The sequence below is a fragment of the Caloenas nicobarica genome, chromosome 16 (assembly GCF_036013445.1).
Source record: "Caloenas nicobarica isolate bCalNic1 chromosome 16, bCalNic1.hap1, whole genome shotgun sequence".
In the NCBI taxonomy this organism is placed as follows: domain Eukaryota; kingdom Metazoa; phylum Chordata; class Aves; order Columbiformes; family Columbidae; genus Caloenas; species Caloenas nicobarica.
The window spans coordinates 6377541-6404022 of NC_088260.1; the positions used below are offsets into that span (position 1 = coordinate 6377541).

Sequence of the window (26482 nt, forward strand, 5' to 3'; positions counted from 1 at the left end):
GGAGGTGAGTGACGTTCCGTCCGAGCTCAGGGTACTCAGACCCCGCGGGGACAGGGCAGTTCCTGTGTAGGGCAGTTGTTTCACCCTTTCCTGGGCGTTTTCCCCTGACAGCGTCATGTCCAGCCAGCGCCCCCATAGTGTTCTGCTCTCAAATGAGCTGTGTGTGTCTGCGCTGGTTGGATGGGTAGCTTCGGAAAGATGCAAAACAGTTTATTGATATTTCTAGATACTTCTGTCAATACTTTCTTTTTTATTAGAGAGGGAAAGTCTGAATAGAAGTAGAACCATCTGTTTCTGAACCCCCAGCTCTCTGCAGCTTTCTTGGAGCGAACCAGGGGAAGGCTTTAAAATTCATGCACGAGAATCATCTGTGCTCTGTCACTGTTATTTTAGTGCTTTTGCTCCTCTTTACCTAAGTGCTGTACTACTGGTTTTGTGTTTTGATTCTAGCCACAGTACAACGTCTTCTGAGATGCTGTTGCAGAACAGTTTGATTCTTTACAGCAGCTGAGATCCCGAGCAGTACTTGCTGAGGTGAAGAGACTTGGGAACACCCTTCTGTGTGAAATCATTCCCTGTCTTCATCAAATGATCCTGTCGCCCCCTCTTCCCCAAGAGAAAACACACACGGATCTAGGCCCTTTCCAAGAAGCAGAAATACCCCTCCCACTGTACTTTGTGTGTTAAATTATTTGTAACAGTGAACAGTTCATAGCTGAGAGCATGTCAAAAGAAATAGTGTGCTTTTCAATAATAAAGGGGTATTTGCTTGCATTATGTAAGTAATTTTAAAAAGTTGTATAATGGGTAAACACTGACCAAGAAAATAACAGCTGCCACATCTGTCATAGAGACTGAATATTCTTGTGACGTGGGGAATGAACTGATACAATAAATAACGACCAACCATCGTGACGTGTTTAAGCTGCTAATGCTTGTTAGCTTGCTAATAGCCTCCTAGTTGCTACTAATACAACTTGCACAAGCAGTGGGAGTTTCTTCTATTTACAAGTGAAAAAAGAACAAAACCTCAAGTCCTGTGTATTTCTTGATGGGCTTTAGTGAAGGAATTTAATTACATTCTTTGCAATAACTGATTGAATTGCAGTGGTTCAATTCTGTAGTTAGTTGTCCTTTTAGAAAGTAGAATATTGTTACGTATCTTTGGTGATATTAATCCTCGGTCTTTTAGAAGTTCTTTTTCTTACGTTCAACCCTCTTTTCTCTGTCACCTTTGATATGTTGAATGCCTTTGATACTCCACTTTCAATGTGCGTATAGATCTCCTTCAGTCGACTGGAATTCAGCATGTTAAGGGGGAGTAGAGCATGAAAGAGATGTGGCTCAGGTATAAGTTTTCCCCATCCTTTTCTTCAAAAATGATTTATTGCATGCTCAGTATTCAGAGGTACATTTCATGAGAGTCTTAGGCTGATACGTGGTGAGGTTTTCTTTGAGGCAAGGATCTGGTGGCAATTGTAGTGGGTGAAGCACAGACATCACTTTTTTTTTTTTTTTTAAATGTTTTGCAGCTTTGTGTTAAAAATAGAGCACCTTCTTCTTTTCCTTAGAAATCCTTTTGTCATTTGAATTGTGCCACCACTTGACACCGTGACAGCCACCGGTCCTGCCCTTTGAAGGCGCTGAGCTCCCGGCGGAGCTGGAAGGGGTTTGTTGTGCGACTCTTCATTTTTAGAAATGTAGCTTCTGTGACCCAAACTGCTCTCCAGGCCTTGGAGCATAATAATAACTGGATGCTCTCAGTGGGTCAGTCTGTGAGCCGCTTCAAATCCTTTACCACATGAGCCTAGATGGAGGGCTGACACAGAATCGGGGAATATTTCTCCGTCGGGTCTGTCCAGGGCTGCTGCTCCTCACGTGGCATCCAGGGCACGCACAGGTATTGGAGACCAAGTTTTAACAAGTGTTAGTGATTTCACCGGTGAAAAGCTAATGGAAAATACACCAGGGAATAAGGAGTTCCTTTGAAGGCACTTTGAAACCTTTTAGCCAAAGTTAATGTTCATATAATGATTTACAGACATCATTAAACAAGCTGCCTGGCAACTTACAGGCTAATTTTGAGCTCGGTTTGATTCTGTTCTAGGGAAATTGTTCTGCACTCCTCACTATTGTATGCAAGTCCTGTCATGTGAAATACGATTTGCTCTTTTACGCTGCTTTTTATGCACGGGGATATGTTAATTTGTTATGATGTACTTCTTTTTTTAGTTTGTTTTTTTTTTTTTTTAAAGGAAAAGCAGGCTAAGGACAAATAACTACTAATTGGAAGGGAAAGCAGTGAAATCTGTGGTGCCTTCTGGGCTGCGAGGATTTTTGTGGCTTTGTACCTCGCCAGAGCTGTGGTTCCTACGCAGATGGGTTTGCCCTGGTAGTAGCAAGTCTCTTTGTTCCCAAGCAAGGAAATTGGCGGTTCTCTCAATTCTGGAGCTTTTAGATGCTCTTTGTTATCCCATGCTATGGCAACTGTGTGTGCCGTACAGAACACGATTTTGAACTTGACTGGGTATTCTGTAACAACTGCAGGCTGGTTCGAATTGCAGTTTTTGTATGGTTTAATAACAGACCTCTATTCTGAACTTTTTGTGTCTAAGACCCAGCTCTGTTATTGGTACCGATGGGAGGAATGGTCATTTTCCAGCAGAAAAGCCAAGAAGGAGCCGGTGCTGATCCTGGTGCAGACATTGCTACTGATTTGTTTGTCGTTATTCCATATTTATACACAGCACATTTAGTTAGGGTTTGGAAACAGCTAGATATTTTTATTTTCCAACTTGCTATTTTGCCTACTAGAAAGAGTCTACATCAGCATTTTGGACCATGTTCAGGTCTGCTGTAAATAAATGCAGCTTCCTTTCAATCAGTGGCATTGTGAGCACTGACATCAGGGCTAAATGTGTCTATTTTTAGCTCTGTTGTCTTACCTAGTCACTTCTGTTTGTTTTAATAAGATTTTTATTTACTCCTGTTGAAAGGATATTTGAATCAGATACTAATAAAATTCCAGTTAGATAAGTCATTTTCTCCGAGGTTTGTTTTATTACGGAGTTCCTGGGTTTTTTGTGTTTTGTTTTTAGTTTTTTGGGTTTTGGTTTTTTGTTTGTTTTTTGTTGTTGTTTTGGTTTGGTTTTTTTGTTTTTAATTTATTATTCCTTGCTCTGAGTTAATTGCCATCGTTGTGAGGATCGAGATTTGGTGCTAGGAATGCAGAGGTGACCTTTAGACGGCAGGAGGAGGCCGAGGGCTGGCTGGCGCATCCTGCTTTAATAACAGTGATAGGGTTAGGGCAGGAAAATTACAAGTAACTGTCAAATGAGAAGGCAGCTTTAATCCCTGCAAGTGGAAAGGGCAGCATTTCTTTATTAAAACTGTAAGAGAAGGTTCTACTTTGCATCTCATCTATGTGTCTGTTCAACCCCTCCAGGGATGGTGACTCCACCACTGCCCTGGGCAGCCTGTTCCAATGCCCGACAGCCCTTTGGGGAAGAAATTGTTCCCAAGATCCAACCTCAACCTCCCCTGGCGCAACTTGAGGCCGTTTCCTCTCGTCCTGGTGCTTGTCCCTTGGGAGCAGAGACCTGGGTTTGCATCAGACCAGGGCATCTGCAAAATTTCTGAAATCGTGTTAGAAAAACAAAATTATTTGACATAAATATTGAAGGAAAAATTATTTTTTAAGGGATGGGTTACCTTAATCCCCTCCCTGTCCCCTCCAAGCTTGTGAAGGGGACCTGGTCTGGTTGGGGACAAGCCCTGGGGATGTTCCCATCACTCGCTTGGTGCTCCCATGTCTCCCCGTCTTCACTTGGTGACGAGTGTCCCGTTCAGACCGGGCTGCAAACCTCAGGAGTCGGCTTAATCCCTCCCTGAAAGACATTTTCTCTCGGTAACTGGAGTTAGTGCAATTAAGGCCATTTGGCAATACAGGGTTGTTTGTAAAAAAGATAATGGGGACAAAATATTGTCCAGAGACTGGACGAGCAGAGGTTTGGAACTGGGTGCTGTCTGGTGCTTGCATATGTGTTCTGTTGAGATCATCCATCGCTTTGGTGTTACCAGAAAAAAGCTTTTTATTTTTTTTTTTTCCACCCCTTATCAACTAGTGATCTGGTTGTTGCAGAAATTATATAGTCTAGAAGAAATCTTTAAAGCAAAAGCTGTCAGCATCTTTATTTCATAAATAATTGCTGGTTCCTTTTATCTGTTACTTAATGCTATCATTTTTTTAATTCCTGCTTTCTGTTCTTGGGTCTTATTTTTCTGTATGTAGTTAACTCTGCGTATTGTGCTTTTTGTCAGTTCTCCTTGAACTTCTTAAAACTCCCGTCACTTATTCAATGCTGTGTCTGTCAATTAGTTTTGCTGTTATCCGAGAGCTACGATTCCTGGCTAATAATTTTTCACTCAATCTAAGAACATCAGTAGGAGAAGAGGTTTCCTTTCTGCTGCAGTGGAAGTGCAGAATCTGTTGATATAACGGGAGGTTGAACCAGAAGCACTTCCAGTATGGAGAACATGAACCTGGAATTGGGTTTGTTTGAATTCAGGACAGTGGCAAGATTTCAAGTGTCTCCTACCTGCATTTGCAGTTGTGCTGTAAAAGAGGTGATGGTTTAAGGCTTTTCATTCAAAATAAGATAAAAATTGGAGAACAGGACTTCTTCAATGAAGAATTTGCACACAAAATCTAAACCGTTGCTTGGAAAGCTTGTGGTACAAAATCTTATGGTTTGTTTGGAGCGTATCTTTAAAAAAGGAATACTAGAAACTTTTCTGTCGAGGGAAGTTAGTCTGTGTGAAATCCTGGGTTTTGGCTGACTACGCGAGTTGCATGTGTGTATACAGTGCATTTTAATATGTGCACATAAATGCTGCCAGTCCATAGGTTCTTCAAAGGAAACTAGAAATATCTGCTTTTGTTTCAGCTTAACTGGTATCAAACAGCGTTTATTAATGGGGAATGTATTTTTTCTGAAGAGACAATGATGAATAGTTGATGAAAGCTGATGCTCTAATTTATGTGCTAAACACTCCCCAGGTGCTGGAGTAATATTCTTCTGGGATGCTGCTGACCTTTTCAAGTGTTTTTGGTTTTTTTCCCCTCTTGCAATCTGTAACCTGACTAGCGGCATTTTCTCGGTATTAATTCATATTACTGTAACTTAATAAGACCATATTAATAATCTGTAGAAGTTTCTGACTTCTTGGTTTGGACATCTCTAGTTTTTTGCCCAGCAGCGCAGTTCAAAGAAGAGCTGGGGTGCGACGTGGGCTGTGCTCTTGGGAACCTGTTCTTCCTCTGCCATAATTGCATTAAAAAGTTTGGAAAACATTAAACAGACCTAAAATGTTTGGCATGGCATTGTTGCAAATTAGTGTTGGTATATTTTTACGCTCCTCCCACAGTTGTCTTTGTGTGGTTGTGTTGTTGTTGTTGTTTGTGGGTTTTTTTGGGAACCAGCCAGTCGCTGGGACCACGCCAGGGATTTTTCTTTCAGTGCGTTCATCACTGATTGTGCCGCTCTTTAGTCTCTTAATTACATGGCTGTAATCTTCCTTGGTTCGTTGTGCAAATAAAAGTTCAGTCAGTTCAGCATTATTTTGGTCGGTGCTGCTGCTGTTTTGTTCATGAGTTGGGTCCTGCTCTGTAAGCGGCAGGTTTTGTTCCCAAACCCGGGTTCGTGCATTTGGGAGGTGCTGGTTGTGGGGTTGTGGAGATGAGCGACTTTTTTGGCTGGTTTTGGCACAAGCCCTTAACAAAAAAAAAAAAAAAAAAAAAAAAAAAGGGAGGAGGAAGCATTCTAATTGCAAATTGCTTTTAAGGAGTAGAAAACTTGGGTTTGGTTTGTTTGTTTGTTTTCCAAAAAGCACACTTGTTTATAAAATATTTCAAGAATGATTCTCTTTGAGAATGATGAGAAGGTTTGGACAATCTCATAAGAGAATCTCTTAATTAGATTTCTGTCCTTATTTAGAGAACAAAACCAAGTTTCAATAATTTTCTAAATATCATCCTATGCAGCTAAATGAGTCAAGTGAAGTATAAGAGTTGTCTGGTCATAATCTCTTTTCTGTATCTGATTGTGACCAAATAAATCCGGGGACCTCAGGAAAGCAAGCTCTTCCAATAGGAAATTTAGCTTGGGATCCAGATACAGGTAGAGGGACTACCAAGAAGCTGATAGATGTTTTCATTATACAGAAATTAAAGCTTTTATTTGCCTGATTAGTGTTACTTTGTCTGCGGCAACTGGTGGGTTTGCTCTGAGTAGCTGGTTGGGTTTTCTTATTATTTAAGTCTTTGATAAAATTAGCTGACAGCGAGTTCAAAGGTCATGATGTTCATAACTGACAGTTAAATGCTCTCCTGTACACACTACAATGAAATGATTATGTAGCACATGAAGTGAGTTTTGCATTTTTTTAAAAATCATATGCTCTGGAAAGCATGGTGTTGTAGGTGGTTATATTATTTCTTAGTTGAGCCTTCTGTGATATGCAGCTTTTGTCAGTAGTATAATTTTACCGTAAATTCAAATTACAATGGCATCTTAATTAAAAAATAATGAAGTCTCTTGTGTGTATATATATATTTTAAGTTGAAAAGGGGTATTTTCTCTCCTGCGGTTGGGAGCGGGATGGAGCGGTTCCCAGTCGGCTGCTCTGCCTCCTCACGCTGGCTTTGGGATTTTCGTTTACATTTCTGTGGCCTCACCTCCAGAAGCTGGGTGAGATTTCAGTGCGTACGCAGTCCTTCTAAATAAGGAAAGGTATTGCCTGCTGCAGCGAACTGAAAGCACGTTCAGATAACTCAGACAGTTATTAGCTGAGACAACAGATGCCCAGGTAAAGCAAATAGGCAGCAGGTACCAGCTGGGTGAATGCAGAGAGGGTGCTTCATGAGGTGAAGCATTAAAATGGTTATAATGGAAAATACTCATCAGCAGGCTGCGGAGGCCGTGCTTTAAATTACTCGCAAAGGAACTATAAAGACCCTGATGTAATTTATTGTGCTATAAAAACTATTAGAGGTAACATTAACCAGTAATTCTAAAATCAGAATGCAGAAGAGGTTGCTTTTCATCAATAAAAAGTAGGTAACTCTTTTTCAGAAAACCAAAACATGTGCATAATATCTAAGTTTTACTCCGGAAAAAAAAGAAACACAATCTGATCCGTGAAGAGAAATGGGATATTTTGGTGCGTTATGTAAACATCTCATAAAATTCTCAGCAGGAGAAACTGAAATTTGTTTAATATAGCAATGGGAGGTGAGTGAGGTTTATGGTCCTTTTCTGTTCCCGATGCTGTGGAGCTGCCTGACAGTCAGGGAGACTTAACCGGTGTATCCAATGCAGGACAGTACCCGGGTGGGTTTGTATCCTTGTATCCTTTTTTACAAGTTGTTGCAGTAATGAGACATTTTTTTCTGATTTTTTTTTTTTTAACTTTTTCTCTTTCCAGGATTTTTGCTTTTTAAAGACTATTGCATGAATGAGATCGATGAAGCCGTCCCTCAGCTGAAGTTTTACGAAGAGGTGAGTGGCCGTTGGTTGAGTTTTGGGTCTGTGCTGAGGAAAGCAGGCTGGGGTACACCGGGGTGACTGGGGTAGATGGGGTGACTGGGTTAGATGGTCCCTCCCCGGTCCTGGCACAGGCGCTACTGCGGGGGCCAGAGGGGTGGACAAGGGGGGATGTTGTTCTCAGTCACTTCAACTTCAGAGTGGAATGGTTGATTCATAAGAGACAATATTTTATATAATAAAAATTGCATGTCAAAGAGGCAAAACTATGATTTTAAAGAAGTTCAAGAGACGTTAAAAACAGCAATGTAACTGTTGGTAATTTGGTGCAGGACTCTTACAGTGTATGCTATGAGAGCAGCGTAGATGATTTTTTTTGCCCTCTTACTAGTCAAATGTTTAAAATTTAGAAAATGGAGTATTTGCAGGAAAAATCTACTTAGCTCAACTTCTAACAGTGCTTTTGTTTGCATATACTGAAACTTTGTCTTTTTATTAAATGTAAACAAGGAAGCATTTTAAAGGCTACTGTTACAGTTTTTGTCCTTCAGGAGTTAAGTATGTTTAGTTTTGAGGTGTAATACATTGAAAACAAAACAATGGAAGAGAGTTACTTGAGCAGCCACTTAACCAAATCTTAATTCACTATATTAATGTGTCAAGAGATAACTTGGAAAATACTGAGAATGATGGAAAGGAGAAGAATACTAATAGAGATTAAAGTATTGTTAGGTTTATGAATGTTTTCTGTCATAAGGTACACTCTTTGACTATGGTTCATTTGAAATACTCATGAGAAATGAGTTGAAATTAGGTCCATCTCAGTCTCTGCTTGTTAAATATTTCTGATACCTTAAGTCAGGTGTGTCCTTGAGAAATGGGATAAGCTTTTGATCTTTACTGGTGAGGATAATGGCTAATCTTAGTTCTGCTACAAAATGGAGATGAAGTTAAGGTAAGGAACATTTGCCCGCTCTCGATGGAATCACAACAGTGGATTCCTTCTTTCTGAAAGCCCTGCAAGCAACACCAGTGCTTTTCATTATTGTAGCTGACGTGAGACGTGGATATATTGCATATAGTGAAGATTTTCCTTAAAGGCAGAAAGCCTGAAATAAGCAATTTTATCTTATGCTGTTGGGAAGAGCAGAAGATGGAGCGTGGTTCCTGGTGCAGGTTGTGTCTTTGTCCCTTTGGCTGGTGCTGTGGGGTCACTGGTGACACCTGATGTCACCCACCGGAGCAAGCGTGTCGGGTCTCTGTGTCCCTCCCTCAAAGAAGGGAACAGAAATGCCCTCAAAATGCTGCAGGAGAGCGATGCCAGAGGTGGCTCTAGATTGATAAGGTCAGTTGTGCTCCATTGCCATGAGACGATTAACGAAGAAGCTGACGGACACGGTACCCGAGGCGGGCATGCACCCAGGAGCAGCAGTATTCCGGCAGCCAGCCCTCCCCTGCTCGAGTCTTATCGTTCCATTCATTCCTTGTCGGGTTTGTGACACTCTAAATATAAACCTGCAGTTAATCCTACCATAGGTGCTGGTTTCAGTTAAACATGCACACGTCATTTTCAAAGGCAGCCTGCATTGCTCAGGATTAATTTGAAATGCAGCCTGAGATAACCTTTTGTCTGCATCACTCTTAAACTGATGATTTAATTTTTTTTCTTGCTAGTAGGCTAACAGCGCAAAGTAGGCTAAGCCTGTTATCAGTTTGGAGATAAATCCTTAGCAATATACAGTTCCCTCACTCAATTAGATACTCACTGTCAATAAAGAAGAATCTTTTTCTGTCGTTTGCATCTTTTTTATATACTGAAGATACCACTGTCATAAGTAATCAAAAAGGCATGTTGCAACAGATTGTTTAGCAAGATATTTTTAGGTGCCTCTTGATCTCTGAAACAATTCAAAATTGTATTTTTAGATTATTAACGAAGTGTCACTTAAAAGGAATTTAAATGCTTTGTCATGTACTTTTCAAAAAATCCCATTAAAGATATTTAAAGAGAGGTTCATTGTGTTTTCTTCTGTGACATACCAGATTCAGAAGCTTTTCTTTATATAAAAATATATATATATTTGATTTACTTACTGCATTTGTTAGATGTAGAAAATTTGACTACATTGCTACATTAGAAATCGCTGGATATAGAAGGGCTCCGTACACCCGGGGTTTCATATTGCTGTAGCTTAAGTCACGATCAAGCATTTAACTGGATGAGTGATTCATCCAGATTGGTTTGGGGAAAAAAAAAAAAAATCTTAAAATCTTCTAGATGCTTGAAAACTAATGTGTTCTCATTTTAATTTCTGAACAGATACTTTGTCAGACACTTTTCTTGAGGTGAGCTGAGTTTGCAAGGGAAACACTGAAATTCACGCTGACTCGGTTTGTCACCCCGGGTCCGGAGCAGCACTGTGGGCAGAGACGAGTCACGTTTGGGGATGGTGACACTCCTGGCTCTGCCTGTCGCTGTGGTTTTTTTTGGCGTGGTGCAGTGATGTTCTGTTTAACAGACATGTAAAATCAGGTTGTGAACACGTCAGGTGCACGTACCACGGAGGTGTGTCCCATCACGTCACCGGGGGGGTGTTCTGCTGCAGGGGCGACTTTGTCACGCGCTGTCCTTTGCTCTAAAGCTCCACAAAAGAAAGGGACTTTGGTTAAAAATCCCGCTGTAAGGGCAGGTGGGGAAGATGCTGAGCTGGTGGCTGTGGGGGCCGTTGGAGGAGCCCCCCCTGCTCTGGGAGCTCTTAGATGATTTAATAACATAAATATGGAAGGGCAGGAGGTTGCATTCAAGTAAGACAGTGTGATATACGTCAGACTTTCTCCTGTACATCTAATTATTTTGCGGTATCACATTAATTAAAAAATATTTCTTTGGCAAAGATGTTTTGTATCATTTTAATTATAAATTGGTACCAAGGGGGAAGTATTCATAGATGGCAAATAGTGGCAGAACTGTTACCTCGTCATAGTCAGCAAACAAGAGGACTACAGCTAGAAAAACACCAAGCTTAATTGCGGTGTCCCACCTTCAAAGATAAGTTGGTCTGGGTCATGAGGAGCCACGCTCAAGAGCTGTCGAGTACAGCTCATCCTGTCAAAGGAGCAGCATCTGAATGAAGCGGGGTAAAATACATTGTGCCGTAGAGGCAAAACAGCTCTTTAAAAGTCTTTACTGTTCAAAGTCCTCGCAGCGTGCTGGCTGTTGGCTGCCGTCCCCGTCCCGTCCTGCCGGGGAGGGACGAGCTGGCACATCCCTGGGCAGGGATTGCTGTGGGCACAGCCTGCGGCCGATGCTGCTCCGCTTGTCTGGAGCCGGCGCAGGGATGCAGAGCAAGTGATGCTGAGAAGGTCCAGCAGTGAGAGCTGAGACTTTTCCCTAGAGATCTTGTGTGGTTTTTTACATTCTGTCAGTCCTGGAAGAACTCTTTCCCTAAATACACTCCAAAGGACCCCTAGACTTGGTGAGGGTTTTTTTAATGGAACTGATTTTCTGTTTTATTCTCTAAATTACTCCTATGGGATTGCTGTGGCTTCACCTGGACCTCCTATAGCATACCTGAATAAACTTGATATATTTCATTAAACTATCTTTTTAGCCACCTTTAGGATTCAAATTCAACGTGTAGATGAGCTGTGTGAACATTTTGAAATGTGCTTTTAATTTTTTTCTTGGACATCTGTGCTTGCCTGCTGTAGTGGCCCTGGAGCAGGACGCAAATGTTACAACCCTTCTGTGGGCCTGGGGGCTTGGAAAAGGGTATATTTTGGTGTTCTGGGGATAGTCCAGAGTACGGAGGGAAATAATCTGAGAAAAGGGTCAACGCTTGTGAGGGTCAGAGGAGCGAGGTCGGTGCAGAGGGGAAGGAAACCTGCAGAATCGCTGCCTTAGCTCAGTCCTTTCCAAATTTTAGAAAACAGTTTAAAGCAACTGAGTCTTCCTGCATAAAAGTTCTCAGATAGGAAGGAAATCTAAGGTCAGCTGTAACTATGGTATTGCAGATGTTTTTTCTTTAAGTCTTAAAGAAGGAAAGGATAAAGTAAAATAAACCTTCAGCCAAAGTCCCGTTTTTACCAAATGAGTAAAAAATCGTTAGAAATGCGCTCGCCTAATGGATCCTTCTTTCTTGTATTGCAGATAAAAGAGTACGAGAAACTGGATTCTGAGGAGGAGCGTCTGAGCCGAAGTCGGCATATTTACGACACGTACATAATGAAGGAGCTGCTGTCCTGTTCACACGTGTGTATTCCCCACATCCCACACCTTCAAAATAACTGCTATTGCATTCAGAAAGTACAGTTAAGACTATTGCTGAAGCAACTGTTGCTGCAAATATTTGTAGTGCTGTGGATTTCAGTTTTCAGTCTGCAGGACTGGGTTGGGCTGAATTCAGTGTGCTCTGGGTTTTTTTTGCAGTGATGAGGTGTAAAGATCAGCAGCGCGTGCCAATTTTTATTAAACGCGGTAGGCAAAGGAAATATTTGGAGGTTTATCTGTTTTATATTGGTTTAAACTAAATCTCTATTTTAAAAAGAAGAGAAAATGAGTGCAGTTTGTGTGTCTATATATGTGCACACGTATATGTACATTAACCAACCCTCCCCATGACCCAGCAACAGCCTTGCCCTGAAAACTCACAGAATCGTGAGCTGCCAGCGGCTCTGCGGGATGCTCTGGAGGTTTTACCCTGGTGGGATGGGGCTTTGGATGAAGGGTTTAAGGAATTTTTTGTTAAGCACGTGTTATTGGCTCGGTCGTGGTAAAAAGTCCTTGTCAATGTCTGTCTCTGGAGCTGTCCCTGTATATGGGATTTTTCATGAATTTGTTAGAGGAGCATCATCTGGCCTTTTATCTTCACCTCTCTCCTCCTCATCTTCCCCTCTCCTGCCTTCCTGCTTTACAATAATTGTTTTACTGCATGTTTCGCAATAATATACTTAGGGGAAGCTCTATTCCATTCGTGCTGAAGTATCTGTATTTTCTATATGGTTGAAAGAGCAACAGCACTGTAGAGTTTAAGTGAACCTTCTGGCATTTCCAGCTGTTTGAAATCTTTCTTTTTCTTCTTCAAAAGCCTTTCTCGAAACAAGCTGTAGATCACGTACAATCACATTTAGCCAAGAAACAAGTGCCAGCCAGCCTTTTTCAGGTGAGCTCAGACAGTCCGAATGTTCAAGTTTTCTTCACCTGTTTGGCAGTAAGTGACTTTGTACGTATTATTTAAGGAGACAGAATAAAATGGTACTGGCAACATATTCTTTGCTGTAATAGCGGCATTAGAGTGCTTTTCTAAGTCAAATAAAAAATACAAATTACTATTCTTATCTGAAGTATTTTAAAGCACATTTATGAAAGCAAACTGTATCTTGGTGTATGAACAGAATAGTTTTAAAACTTATGTAATTTTAAGCCATGAAGTGGTTTTGGGTGAATCTCTCTACATCAGGATGATGCACGTCCTGTCAGGATAAACCAAACTGTATAGCGGAGAAATTGCCTTAAGGTTTCAGTACTATGAAAACTTTGAAAACAGTTTTCCTTTTTCTTTAATTTTAAGGTGTATTAGTTCATAGTTGATGGTGGTGTGGAATTAAATGTTTGTACCATCTCACATGTATTTCTGTCTCTCCGCAAGGCAAAATCCAATCAAAAGTTGCCATTCTGGACAGGAGTTTCTGCACCGTTAAAATTCTAGTGCTTTTTTAAAACCTTCGAAAATTCTAAATTGTTAAAAGAAAGTGTGGGATTTGCATATCCTCCATTTGAATATAAAAATAAATGGTATCCTGGCTGATTTGTGAAATTATACATATTTTGTGGTGTTATTTACTTTGGAAAATAAAGAAGCGAGAGGTGAAATATTTGTGTTGTTACAGCCCTAATACACATTGACACAAGACAAGAAATTCAGAAATATGCAGGGTTTTATAGCTGGGTGCGTTAGTCTGGTTTTGCAGATAATGAACCTCATCAGTCATGGGTATGTTTATAAGCCTAAATGTCTTTGATGATAATCTTACCTATTTTTATATATTGCAAAAATGTGAAGATTGCCCCTGCTTGATTTTTCTTGCTGCTGAGCGAACTGTTTTTAACGCTGCAATTAGGTGAAGTGACAAATTGCTCGAGTTCTCTCTTGGCGCTAATTGGACTGAGGTTTGAAATGGCTGCGTGCTGTATTTAAATATATTTGAAAAACAAACTGTGCTGTGGCTGTTTTGTCAAATGTGCTGCCCACAGTCAGGTCCTATACACAAGTTTCATACAGTTCCCGCCCAGCAAACATTTAAGGTTTTCTAGCTCATGAGAATATTTTGTATTTGACTTCAGGGCACCTGCTCAGATTCCAAAAGCTCGGTGTAGCTTAAATGCTTCACTGAGCCTTCCACAAGGAAAACACAGTAAACGCTGTGGCTACATAGTGTGAGTTATATGTAATGGACAGTATTGCATCATCAGTTTATTGTATGCTGAAATACTAACTGTGTTCCTTAACCCTTTTTAGCCATATATAGAAGAAATTTGTGATAGTCTTCGAGGAAAAATATTTCAAAAATTTATGGAAAGGTATGAACATGACATATTATCTGAACTTTCTACCTAACGTAGCAGGAAGCCAGGTCCCTTGGTTGAGGTCTGGACACCTTGCAATTAGCAGAAAAGGTTTGATAAGGATGAGGGCACAGCCCTCAGTCTGTGCAGTGTGGCTTGTCCGGCAACAGCCAAATATTCTGTATGCAATGGTGTGGGGGGGGGCTGCAGCCAGACTGAAGGAACTGTAAAAATGCCTCTGTAGAACTATTATTTCTTACTCTGAAAAGAAATACTTAATTATTTATGTAGAAATGAGAGAGGGTTTTTTTTGGCGACAGCTTGCGGTATTATTGTTTTTTCCTATTTTAAGGTAAAATGAGTTTAAAATGTTCCTTGGGGTATACAGAGGTTCATTAGCAGAAATTGAGCCACCTCTGTTTTCTTATAGTTATCTTTCTCTTTATGTAATTTAAATGTTTGTTAGTTCCAAACTTAGTTGTTTTTAAAAATTTAAAACCATCTGTGAGAGTGATGTGAGGACATACTGAGCACTTACAATTACAGGGGTAAGGTTATCTGATATCCTTCTCTTAGAAGGATGTAAAATATTAAGTGTGTGCTGGCTAGTAATTGTTTTTCTTGGTGGGGGTGAGATTACAATTGTTTGAAAGGAAGGCTGTCATTTACTGAATATCACAACACGCCCTAGCGCAAACTTTATTTTAAATAATATCATCAGAATCTTGTCATTTCCTATAACGCTTTACATAATAGTCTCAGACAACTTTTAAACATTTTTTCCACAGTGACAAGTTTACTAGATTTTGTCAATGGAAAAACGTAGAACTAAATATTCATGTAAGTACTTAAAAGTATATTTATCTTGTCAAAGGATAAAAATGTTCAATTTGAATACTGCTTCTGAAAAGGTGTATGGTGAATGTTACTGATCTGCTCCTCTAGTTAAACGTACAATCCTCATGATTCCTTTCTGGATGTCCCTTCTGCCTGTCTTGATTAATTGCTTTTTGGGTTTTATAATGGCTGAAAGGAGCTGAGCCAGAATTGCCCCAGCCCCATTTGTCCCCTCTGTCCCCCCCCAGTTTGGAGGTGCTCCCTGCACCCCTTCCCTCTGCCCTGCTCCGGTACGAATTTTTCTGTCAAACAGCCTCCTCCTCCTCACCCTGCCTGATGAACGAGCCCGTCAGCCCTTGGCACCAACAGCCTCATGCGTCTGGTTGGACTGTCGTGCTACAAGTCTGCCAAAATATAAACAATCCAGGGCTCCTTTTTCCGAAACAGCAAATGCTGTATGAATTACAGTACTTAAGTATCTTAAAACACATTAATAGATTATTCAGATGTTTTTACAGTAAGATTTTTTAATACTGAAAAATGAAGTCTGGTTTTGCTTTGTTTTTTGCATTTACAGCTGACCATGAATGATTTTAGTGTACATAGAATAATAGGAAGAGGGGGATTTGGCGAAGTGTATGGTTGCAGAAAAGCGGACACTGGAAAAATGTGAGTACACAAACACTTTATTTTAGAGGTAATTGTAAACTCTGAATTAGTAAGGAAATCTTTCCAGTCATTTCTTACAAAATCACTGGAAAGCAGCATTGCATTACTGTGTAGTTCTTTGTAATTACATTTTATCCCCAGAGGTTCTGATTTCTGGATCATCTTTAAGCTCAGTGATATTTGATCCCGCCACGCAGTGGAGCTTCAGTCTGGCCGAGCTTTTAAGCGCATCCTTCGTTTAAATGCTCTCGTCAGAATTGATGGAGACCGCACGTGTTTAAGATTAAGCGCGTGCTGAAAGGATGTCCTGGGTGCGAGCCGGGCGGTGCAGAGCGAAGCGGCAGCTGCGGTGCTGGGTGAGGTGGTTCCTCATCTGCCAAGGTTGCTCTTCCCGCGACAAAGCGCATCAGGCGCTGGTGCTGCCGTGGGGCCGGGACCTTGGCCTCCTCCCCCTGAACATGGCATTCCAGATTGGTGTCATTGCATAAATTTCTGCCCCGATGAGCACGTTTCGCTGGCGAAAGCAGTGATCTTTGCTTACGTCTGGAAGGGTATAGTTCCAGTGTTTAACTTGGGTGTGACAGAGCTCTTGGTGGGAATTGTGAGATCAGCCCTCTGTGTTCTCTTTTTTTTTCTTTTTCTGGTCTTACCATTCACACACTTCCGATCATCAGATTTCAATTTCAAGGCATAATTGTCCCATTATGTCCTGTTTTGAACGTCGGGGCATCAATTTAACAAAGTGTTCTCGATATCTATCCATTTATTTATTTATTTACACTCTACTAACCCGCTTTCATCTTGCTCTTTTCCTAACAATTTTAGTCCAGGGACTGTCCTTAAACATTTAGTTTTCTAAGTAAGCATGGCGTGTGTCAAGTGCCGAGGCTCTGCAGTTACAGCTGGCTTCACAGGCAATTGAGTGTGCTTGGCATCCTTAATAATAACAAACTTTTGAGCTACTAACAAGTGGAAGATACCTTAGCGTTGCTATCGTGCTCAGTATTTTTTCAGTGAATGCAAGTATTTATATTAATACTATTGCTAAGAATACCGTCTTTATTCTTGATTTGGTATTTTTTTGTCCATCTATAATTCATTAATTTGTTCCTGTACAGAAATAAACATTTTACTTAGCTTGAGCCACACTAAGCAGGTGTGCACCCCGGAGAGGCAGTTCTCAGATTCCCGGTCATGGTCATGTCTGAGTTTTGCTCTGGCAGGACGTGGATAAACCTTGGGACTAGCAAAGGACAGCTTTAATCAGATACCAGTAGAGTAAAGGAAAGTGCAATGTGGTAAAGCCGACCTTTATCGAGTTGGAAGCAAAACTTTAGGTGAGGTTCAGTTTCTGGGTAGAGGTTTGGTTTAGTTCTTTCTTAATCCAGACCTGTTTACCCGTCCCTAATCCAGATCCCGTCCGCTCTAGATGGCTGCCTCTGCCGCACTTTGCCTGCCAGGAGCTTGGGAAGCCACCCGAAGGTAACGCCAGCGGTGTCTCACTAACCCCGCACCTGAGGCTCCTGTCACCTCCCCTCCCTCCAGGACACCGATGTAGGGGCCCAAATGCAGACAGCAGGCCAAAGCGGGAGGGGTAGCGGTGCTTTTGGAGCACCTAACTCGCTGTAAAAAGGAGATACTTGATTGCCACTAGCCCTGACTGACCCCAGTCACTCACTTTGCAAAGCAGAAATAAAGGGTAGCGTGCGAAACCTTATTTATAGTCATCATTTACAAACTCCTCAGCGAGAGCACGTGCTGTGAATACATTCTGTGGTTTGGAACCTGAAAATTCCGGCATGTTCACGCTCCCTGTCCCCCACTCCCGACACTGCATGGCGAGGGTGCGGGGCGCAGGGACACGAGCCCCGGTTCCCCGCGGAGCCGGCACGGCGCAGGCGGCTGATGAGCCTTGGTGCAGTGCCGCAACGCGTCCCGAGCATACTTTAAAACAAATGACCTAAAAATCCGTGGCTGTCCATGCCTAGGAAACGATGGAGGAACACACGTGTCCTTTGCAGCTGGTCTCTGATGGTAGGCTCACCTCACGTCTCAGAAAAATATCCAGACTGTATTATATCCTGCTCTTGTTTGATGGTCGTTAGGGTAACATTCTTTTTTGAACAAAATGTTATTGCTTTGTGTAATGCAGATGGCAAAAAATGAAAAAGCGTTCATGTGCATACATGACTTTTTTTGAGTAGAAAGAAAACTTAAAAAAATATAAAGCTCAGCACGTGTTCAAGATATTACTTTCCTGGTAGAGCTGAAACTTGTTAGAATTAAATGGAACTGTAATAGGGTCTCTGTTATTTAACTCACACTGCAAATCCTTGCTTGTCAATATTGAAAAGTGGATGTATGATATGTAATTCCTAGATCACTCTGGTTGTTCGGACGCAGAATTATTTGTTAAAGCACATTTCTCTATTAGGAGTCTTCTGTGGAAAATATTTTCATGCTGTGTGATTTTGGAGGTTTTCTTGTCTAGTGTGTAATGATGTTTTTAGTACCAGGTTTAAGTCTTCAAAGAGTTTCCTTACAGGATACTGTAAATGTGCATGGCGTAACTGCTAGTGAATAATACTGAGCATAGGAGGAAATTTTTTCTGGTGCTTTTTCTGAACAGTTACTATTTTCAGGTATGCAATGAAATGTTTAGATAAGAAGAGAATCAAGATGAAGCAAGGAGAAACATTAGCCTTAAATGAAAGAATTATGCTGTCGCTTGTCAGTACAGGAGTAAGTATCATTGATTTATTATTTTTTTTCTTTTTGAATACAATATAAAAGCTGTTACATATAATACGTATTCCATCAATTCGGTTCTATGACCTGCAAAAGTTAAACCTCCCTGGAACTTTCCTCCTGATAGTAGCAATGTGTCTGGAATTAAGAATGGAAAAGCAGTTTTCAGTCTGGGTGCTTACAGAAATAAGCCTTTCAGCTAAAGAGGCTCGAGGAGGTTTCCCTTTCTTAGGTAATTCATTCTCTCTCTCACTGCCCCCACTTTGGATTTTTTAAATATTCCTTTTTCAAGTATTTCTATTTGAATCTTTTCCAAAACATTATTCCATCTTGAAAAAAAAAATCATCTGTTTATGCTGTAGTTATGTAGGACTTTTGTAGAATATAAGGTGCTATTTGGGAGAAAAGCTTCAGTTACCTGTTTGTCCTCCCTTTTCTGTGACTCTAATATTAACTTATCCAATTTTTCCATTTTGTTTTTTATGTACTTTAGCTGAGTACGTACCAGGGTGTAGAGCAGAGAGCAGGTAAATCCTGGCTTTGGCTCTGCAAGACCCAGGTGGGTTAGTAAATATCAATTGATTTTTTAAAAAATCTCACTTGCGATGCATTCAGCATCGTTTTGTCTTTAGGTGCTTGTGCAGCATCCTCGCTGTCTTCTGGTGCGCCGGGAGCTCAGACTGATGGGCCTTCGAGATGGGCTTGTCTTAAACCCACAGATAGTCCGAGAGTTGGCGCTACGCTGCTTGTCGGCAGCTGCAGAACTGTCTGTGCTGGGGTGGCCCTTGTCGTCTGCAAATTTGGGTTTAAAAGATGGAGATCTGTTTTTCAGGGCTTACCCATAAATACAGAATTCTAATTGCTAAACAGTGCCCTTTAATTGTCAAGTGAAAACGTGAATCGGACACCACTTGGTGCTTTCCAGCCTCGTGATAGGCGTGTGGGTTGCTCCTGATGCAGAAGAGAAAGCCGATGGCAGTTTTGACCCTAGAAGATTTGGGTTTGTATTTTTCTTGCTACCCAGCAGCGCATTTTCCTGTGCTGTTAGAAATATCCCTGTAAGGCAAATCCTAAACCAGAACCTAGGGAAGCTACATGTCAAGGTATAGGCATTTCCTCGAACACAGTGTCGCATTCACGTTTGGCTTGAACATAAGGATAGATAAAGGGCTGGAAATTATTTCTTTGTTCTTTTATATGTGAAATTAAAAATTTAGATTCTCAAAAGTTTGAGAGTTTGAAAAGAGAGATTTTATACAAAACACCACCCATCCACGTTAGATACACCTGCTGCTGAAAGAGACGCTGGAGCATTTTGAATATGCAGAGTTAAATAGCTTTGAAAGCGTAGAATAAAGCAATTGATTTCATTCCTGAAGATAAGCAGTGAGGTTTGAATGGCACGTGCCTTCCCCAGCGACAGGATTTATGTGCCGCCCGGAACAACATGGAACTGGGAAGTTCATCATAGTACAATTAGTCATTTAAATGGGAATCCAGATGTCTCTGCAAAACACATCATAACAGCTGTGCAGATTACACATACATTTGTGTAATCATTTTTGTTAATGCACCTCAAATTTTGGCATTCACAACTACTACTTGAGTAGGGAGCTCGGGGAACTGCTGGGGTTGGCCCAGTAACGCCAGGTCTGGGCTTGCGGATTCTCCGTCGGTGTCTGTGCTTTGTCCCGACCGTTGGGGTAACGTGGACAAACTCGCTAACATTTGCGTTGCCTCTTCTGCAAGACACAGGCTCTGTCGTGCTCTCCCACAGAGATGTTCGGTCTGGAGGCTGGAAAAGCGTTTTGAGATTTTTAGAAGGTAGCATAGTAGGGAAAATATTTTACTTTCTGTGAAAAGAAAAAGTACTTTCTGTAATACCCAATGTTTGCCAAATGTTCAAAAACTGGAACATTGAAATCACTGAGACCATCGCTGCTGGTGGACCGTACAAAACCCACCAGCCCAAAGGAGCAGTTTGGGGAAGGAGGTGGTGATTTCATCAGTCTCTGCCTGGCGGTCACTCCAGGGCCGTACGGGGCTGCGGCTCCGCTCTGCTGCGTCTGCTGGTTCCCTCATTCTGAACAAAATAAGCGGTTAAGCTGTCGCATTCTGCTCTTTTTGAGATAATTTGACTAATGGCTGAATTCAAAATTCCCTCCTAGGGATGATAAATATCAGGTACAACAGGAGTGGACAGGCTGAATAAAACATCTGAGATAAATAATCAAGGTGGTTTTTTTTTTTTTTTTTCCAAGAAGAACAGGTACTTTGTTTTCATGGGTAATGAGATTTGTAGGAGTCTCAATTTTGCTCAAAAAATGGAATCTGTTCCCAAATCATGACGGTCCCTTGAAGGAACCCCTGGGAACGGCTGTTTCCAGCGCGGTGTCTCAGGCCCGGATTTGCACATTGCTCCGAGCGAGACATGCCGGGACAGAGCCGCTCCGGTTGAAGTCTTCCTTCTAACAGAATTGTTAGTGTGCTAATGTCTTTAAAATATTACATTCCTAGAACTTTTTATAGTTATTCTATTTATTTTTTCCTTCCACATGATTTATTACCAGAAATTTGTCTTCTACAATTTTTTGGACTTAAGAATAGCTAGGAAACAGTTCCTTCCATCCAAACAATCCTGGATTAATTCACATGTTATTGTCGTACTGTTGCTTGTTTTCTTCAGAGCAGAAACTTGACTTTAAGAAAGCATTACTCTCTTGGGAAATTTGCTTTATTGCTTTATGCTTCATTAAAAAAATACCTATAGGGTTTAAAAAATATTTTTTGTGCTGGAAAACACTCTTGCAGTGGGTATTGCGTCAGAAAAATATCGCAGTACTACAGTTACTTCCCTCTGTTAAACAATGAGAGGATAGTGATTAAATTAGGAAGGCTTACACAAAACTGAATTATACATCACATTTGCACTTGCAGATTTATTTTGTTTTTAAAATTGGTTCCATAAAAATCTGGGTATGTTGTGTTCTGAGACAGGAACACCTTTTTATTTTTCCGTGTATGGTGTTTAAATTCTAACACTAAATCCTTCTGGATAATTCCATTGCTCTAAGGTTTTAGGATGCCTGCTTGGAGACACTTCTGAATTAACCAGTTGATTCAGAAAATTAAGTAGTGCTTTGCTAATAAGATGGACTCTTTGTTCCTCTCCTTCTAGGACTGTCCTTTCATAGTGTGTATGACCTATGCCTTCCACACCCCCGACAAACTCTGCTTCATTCTGGACCTGATGAATGGTAAGTGAGGCTCATGCAGATGATGATGTTATAATATTACAGAAATATTGGCAGGAGGACTTGCTGAGATCATAAGGAGAATGAGGGAAAAGTAATCTGAGGTGTGAAGCATCAGCCTGTGAGCAGGAGGGGTAAATTGATGGAAAGGAGGGAATGGATAGAACAGACTGGAAAATCTCTGATACCTTGTAAGATTAACATATTTAAATAAATATATCAAAGGGCCGACTAGGCTGTAGGCGTAAGGAAATGATGGTCATGTGGAGAAATGTATGAGGACATCAAGGACACAGCGTTCAGAATAAAAATAAAAGGCCTACTATAAAGAGCTCTGCAAAGCAAATAGGTGGGGGAAGCATTCCTCAAAGGAAAGAAATTGTATCTGGAAGCCGCAGTGCAACTCTGGTGAGAACGCAGAGAGAACTTGGCAGAGGTAAGAGAGACAAGATGCTGCAGAGCCCTGATGTGCTGAGGGTGCTCAGCACTGGTGGGACTTAGACTTGAGCTCTGGCTGGTCCTGCGGGACGTATTGAGAGGTGTTGGGCACATCTGCACCTACCGGCTGCACAGCTGGAAATGCAACTGAGAAATAAAGCCCATGTCCTCTAAGTCACAGACTGGCTTTGGTGTTTTGCAAGTGAAGATTCTCATTAAAATCTAAACTGTAGGTCAAGTTCAAGTAACTGGCCGATTATTTTAAATCTGTAGCTTGATCAGAAACAATTTTCTAGGAATATTCACGATTTGATGTGCTGATGGTGTGGATTAGCTCACAGGGTGACACTGTATTGTGCCTGTTCTTTGATTAGGAAAGTGTGAAAACATTCCCCAGCATGAATATTTGAATATGTTGGCCCAGGTGACCTTTCGAGGTCCCTCCCAACCCAGGCTGCCCTATATGCGAATTTATTCAGTTATTCAGAAACCTGTCTATGTGGCTACATTTTCCTTGCTGCGGAAATCCTCAGTTGCTGGATTAGTCACTGAATGCAAAGCGTATGAAGTAAATGCATTTTTTTTAATTGGAGTTTCAGAGTGATCAAATTTCTGTATTAGCTTTCTCAGGTTTTTGATCACCGTGTGTACTAGCAGAGTGTGTGTCTGGGTTCCTGTGTGCTCCACAGATTGGAATGTCTGCTGTCTGTCCATGAGGCAAGATTTTACTGTGCTTTTAATTGCATCTCCGTTCTTCTAATTTTAGGAGGAGATTTGCACTACCACCTCTCTCAGCACGGAGTGTTTTCTGAAAAAGAAATGAGGTTTTATGCTACTGAAATCATCCTGGGTTTAGAACACATGCACAATCGCTTTGTTGTATACAGAGACCTGAAGGTAATGGTTAACGCAGCGACTGCGTTCGCACAGCCGGGCGTTTGAGAGCAGCAAACAACCCAGATACTGATGAGTTAAATGAAGTATCTTACCTGAAACCTTTTCTTGGGAAGAATACAGATTTGTTTATCTTTGGCTGATTTTTCTAATAATTTTTCAATATAGTTCTAGTCTGTGCTATTATCTAGTTTAACCGGCCTGGGAGATACTTCCTTGGGGTCAGAATAAATCCTGTGGAGTGTCATTGATCTCACCATCTTAATGATGCTGTTAATTTAGAGAGTAGTGTATTTCTGAGAGCCCTGGGAGAGGGGTGTGTGGGGGGAGACAGTTGTTCTGAAAGCAATGGCCAAAACAGATTTATTCTTTCATGTGTTTTCTGGTTTTGCTCTTCTGTTATTTGTCAGTATTTCATTATATCCCCTGGAGTTGATGCTAGAGCTCTGCTACAATGTAGATTTTATCTAGAAAGTGTCCGTTATATTGACATAAAAACCAAAACCAAACAAACAACCCCCAACCTCAACTACCTATTACCAGGGAGTACTGATATTTCAGAATGAGTTACCGTGTTCTGAGAATTCGTAGTTCTGTCAACTGAAGAATACCAATCCGTAACCTTTCTGTGTCTGTGCATTTCTAGCCTGCAAATATCTTGTTGGATGAACATGGGCATGTGAGGATATCAGACCTCGGGCTGGCCTGCGATTTCTCCAAAAAGAAGCCACACGCTAGTGTGTAAGTGTCGTGTATGGGGCTTTGCTACACATAGAATTGTTGCTATATAACACCTTTATGTGTCTTTATAATTTAACTTTTCCTAAAGGAAAAAAATAGCACTTGCGTGGCACAGGCTGGCTTTGTAACACAGCCACGCTGGATGCTCTAAGACTTTTCAGTCTCCTTGTTCTGTTTTCCTGCACAGTTGCAGCAGCTGATGTGTAGGCATGGCTGGGAGATGACACATGATTTCGAGATGATTCACGGTTCAGAGAAGATAAGAACCTGAGTTAAAGTACCAGATTGTTTTAATTGTCCTCAATGGATAATTAAATGTTCTGAAACTGACTAAAAACCAGGATTTATTGTGTCTTTCTTTTTCTGGATCTCTGTAGAACTGGAGGCAGGTTGCGTTCCCTTCTGCCTCTTGGCATTGGGTCGTAACTGGGATCTGAATTTCTTTGGTTGTGTGTGAATTCCACATCTTATCTGGCATGTTTTATTCTTGGGTCCTCATTTGCCCTGATTTGGTCTCAGAATTTATGCAAAAAAGAAAGCGTCATCGTGTCATATCTTAAAAGATTTGCAATTTGGTAGCTTCTTGAAAAAGTTCATACTAAATCTTGCTGTAGCCATGTTTGCCTAATCATTTCTGTTGTTCTGTTGTTTGTTTTGAGGTATCTCCTCAGTAGATAACCAAAATATGCGTATGTATGTACGGTCAAAGCAAAAGCAAAATAAAATGTTTAAAATTAATTATTTTAATTATTTATTATCTTATTGAGAAAGCACTGTTTTGGTTTTGTTGTTTGGGGTTTTTTTTGGGTTTTTTTTTCAAATTTTTTTTTTCGATGATAGTTTTGGTTGTAATGAAGGTTTTGTCCCTTTCCGCTCCTCAGAGGCACCCACGGGTACATGGCTCCCGAGGTGCTCCAGAAGGGCACGGCGTACGACAGCAGCGCAGACTGGTTCTCCTTGGGCTGCATGCTCTTCAAACTGCTGCGGGGGTGAGTGGGGTTCTCAGCCTGGGCCTCGTCATTCTCTATCGCTTGAAATACTAATATGTAACCTATTACATATTATCTAAAATTATATCTTATTGCCATCTCTGCAACTAAGACTGTGTCTGCATGCGGGACTGAAACAGGCTTTTTTTTTTTGCCTCCAAAACAAACAAAACGAGTTCTGCTTCCTTTAGTAGCTGTAGGTGTGGGGCGGTGAGGAAGGTGGACGCTCTGTCCACTCTTTTGACTTCTACTGATAGGCGATTTACTCATCTCTTGGCAATTGTTAGTGTTTTAAATGGTATGATGTTATTAATTGCTTAAATACACTAGCAGCCCTGGTAAATGATGGGCTTCATTTTATGCCTGGGACCTGTTGTTATGGTGAAACTCTGCTGCACTGTTCCCTTTTTACATGATACTTCGTCTTCCCTTCTGTAGTGTTTGGGTAAGTTATAATGTGTGGAAGTTTCCGTTTCCTGTTACTATATTGGAATACAAGAGTATATGATAATTCCAGCTTTGTCAACTGGTACCTTCTCCATAAACTCACGTGGCTATGCAGAATTTATTAAAGACTACAGGATTTATCTGAACAGTCAATAAGCACTGACTACAAGTGTTTGTTGAAAATAACATCCTCAGTGTAAATGGCAAAACAGAAAAAACATCTTTTAAGCTTTTTAGAGTGCTCCTCTGTAAGACTGATCATTAGTTAGATTATCCTGTGTCCTTGCACATAATTAATTATGAGCTCTTACCTCTCTCTCAGACACTGTAGAAAGGAAGGTAAGCATGTGGCTCCTGAATTTAAGTATAAAGCTGTATCGATCTAACATTAATATTTATATAATTAAAATAGACTAAATAGTGTGCAAATAAAGTGTGGCATAAAATCTGCCCAGAAGTCCACAGTGAATCCTTTTTTACCCTGATCTGCTCAGAGCCCCATTTTCAAGAGTACACGAGACTGGACGTTGGCCATTCACTCTTACCTGCTGGGCTTCAAAACAGAAAAATGGGAGTCCTGCTCTGTCATCAGATCCGTTCATCAGAAACGTTTTTGAGGATAACAGGGAGAAAACTCTGGAGCAGCAGGTCTCCGGTTGAAACAAGCTAGTACACGCTGCCATGTGGCAAGACGAAATGCTTTGTGATAGCTAATTAATGTATTGATAGGTAAATAACATGGTAGTTTTGAAAAATATCATTCCCTTGAGGTTTGAAGAAAACAAAGAAAAGGGGAACATATCCTAAATCTAATTTAAAAAATCTCAAATGTTTCTGCTTTCTTTCATGCTGTTGTTTAAGTACTGCATGCTAAATCTGTAATATTCCAAGGTCTGCTATAGCTAAAAGGAAAAACTCAAAACAGAATTACAAAGTGGGAAAGTGATAAAGATGATAATTTATCAGATATCATCAAATATCTTCCAAGGTAGTTGTGATATCTGTGATTATCTTCTGTTTCATCCACTTACTTTAAGATCTTGCTTCATTCTGTAGGTCATACTCAGTCTCCGTATATAGATCCATGTTTTTAAATATCTGTGCTGCGATAATTGTTCCAGGTTTTCCTATTAGAGGAAACTGTTCCGGTTTTTGGGAGACATAAGGCATTTGAAACACCTGATATTTTTGAGGTAGCTGGCAGCCACAGTGTGCTAGTGTGTAAAGTCTCATTTTGCATGGTAAACGCTAAATGTTTTACTGCTTGTTTTATTGTTCTGCAGGGCAGGATTGATGAGGTCGAAGAATGGGACTAAAAGGATGCTACACTCTTTCCTGGGGTTGCCACAGCTGAAA

The 26482-nt window shown here is 40.9% G+C and overlaps 1 protein-coding gene across 3 annotated transcripts in view; it reads left to right on the forward strand.

Moving 5' to 3' along the window:
* The window catches only part of GRK3 (G protein-coupled receptor kinase 3), a 63695-nt gene that overhangs the window by 23456 nt on the left and 13757 nt on the right, over positions 1–26482 (forward strand). For all 3 annotated transcript variants that reach the window (XR_010607070.1, XM_065646094.1, XM_065646095.1), the window contains 11 exons: positions 7486–7559; positions 11695–11796; positions 12632–12706; positions 14063–14124; positions 14898–14949; positions 15524–15615; positions 18258–18357; positions 21542–21620; positions 22822–22952; positions 23596–23690; positions 24572–24679. Coding sequence is in view for 2 of the 3 variants with exons in the window: in XM_065646094.1 (XP_065502166.1) it covers positions 7486–7559; positions 11695–11796; positions 12632–12706; positions 14063–14124; positions 14898–14949; positions 15524–15615; positions 18258–18357; positions 21542–21620; positions 22822–22952; positions 23596–23690; positions 24572–24679 (970 nt within the window). In the remaining variant the exon portion in view is untranslated. The remainder of the gene's footprint in view (positions 1–7485; positions 7560–11694; positions 11797–12631; positions 12707–14062; positions 14125–14897; positions 14950–15523; positions 15616–18257; positions 18358–21541; positions 21621–22821; positions 22953–23595; positions 23691–24571; positions 24680–26482) is intronic.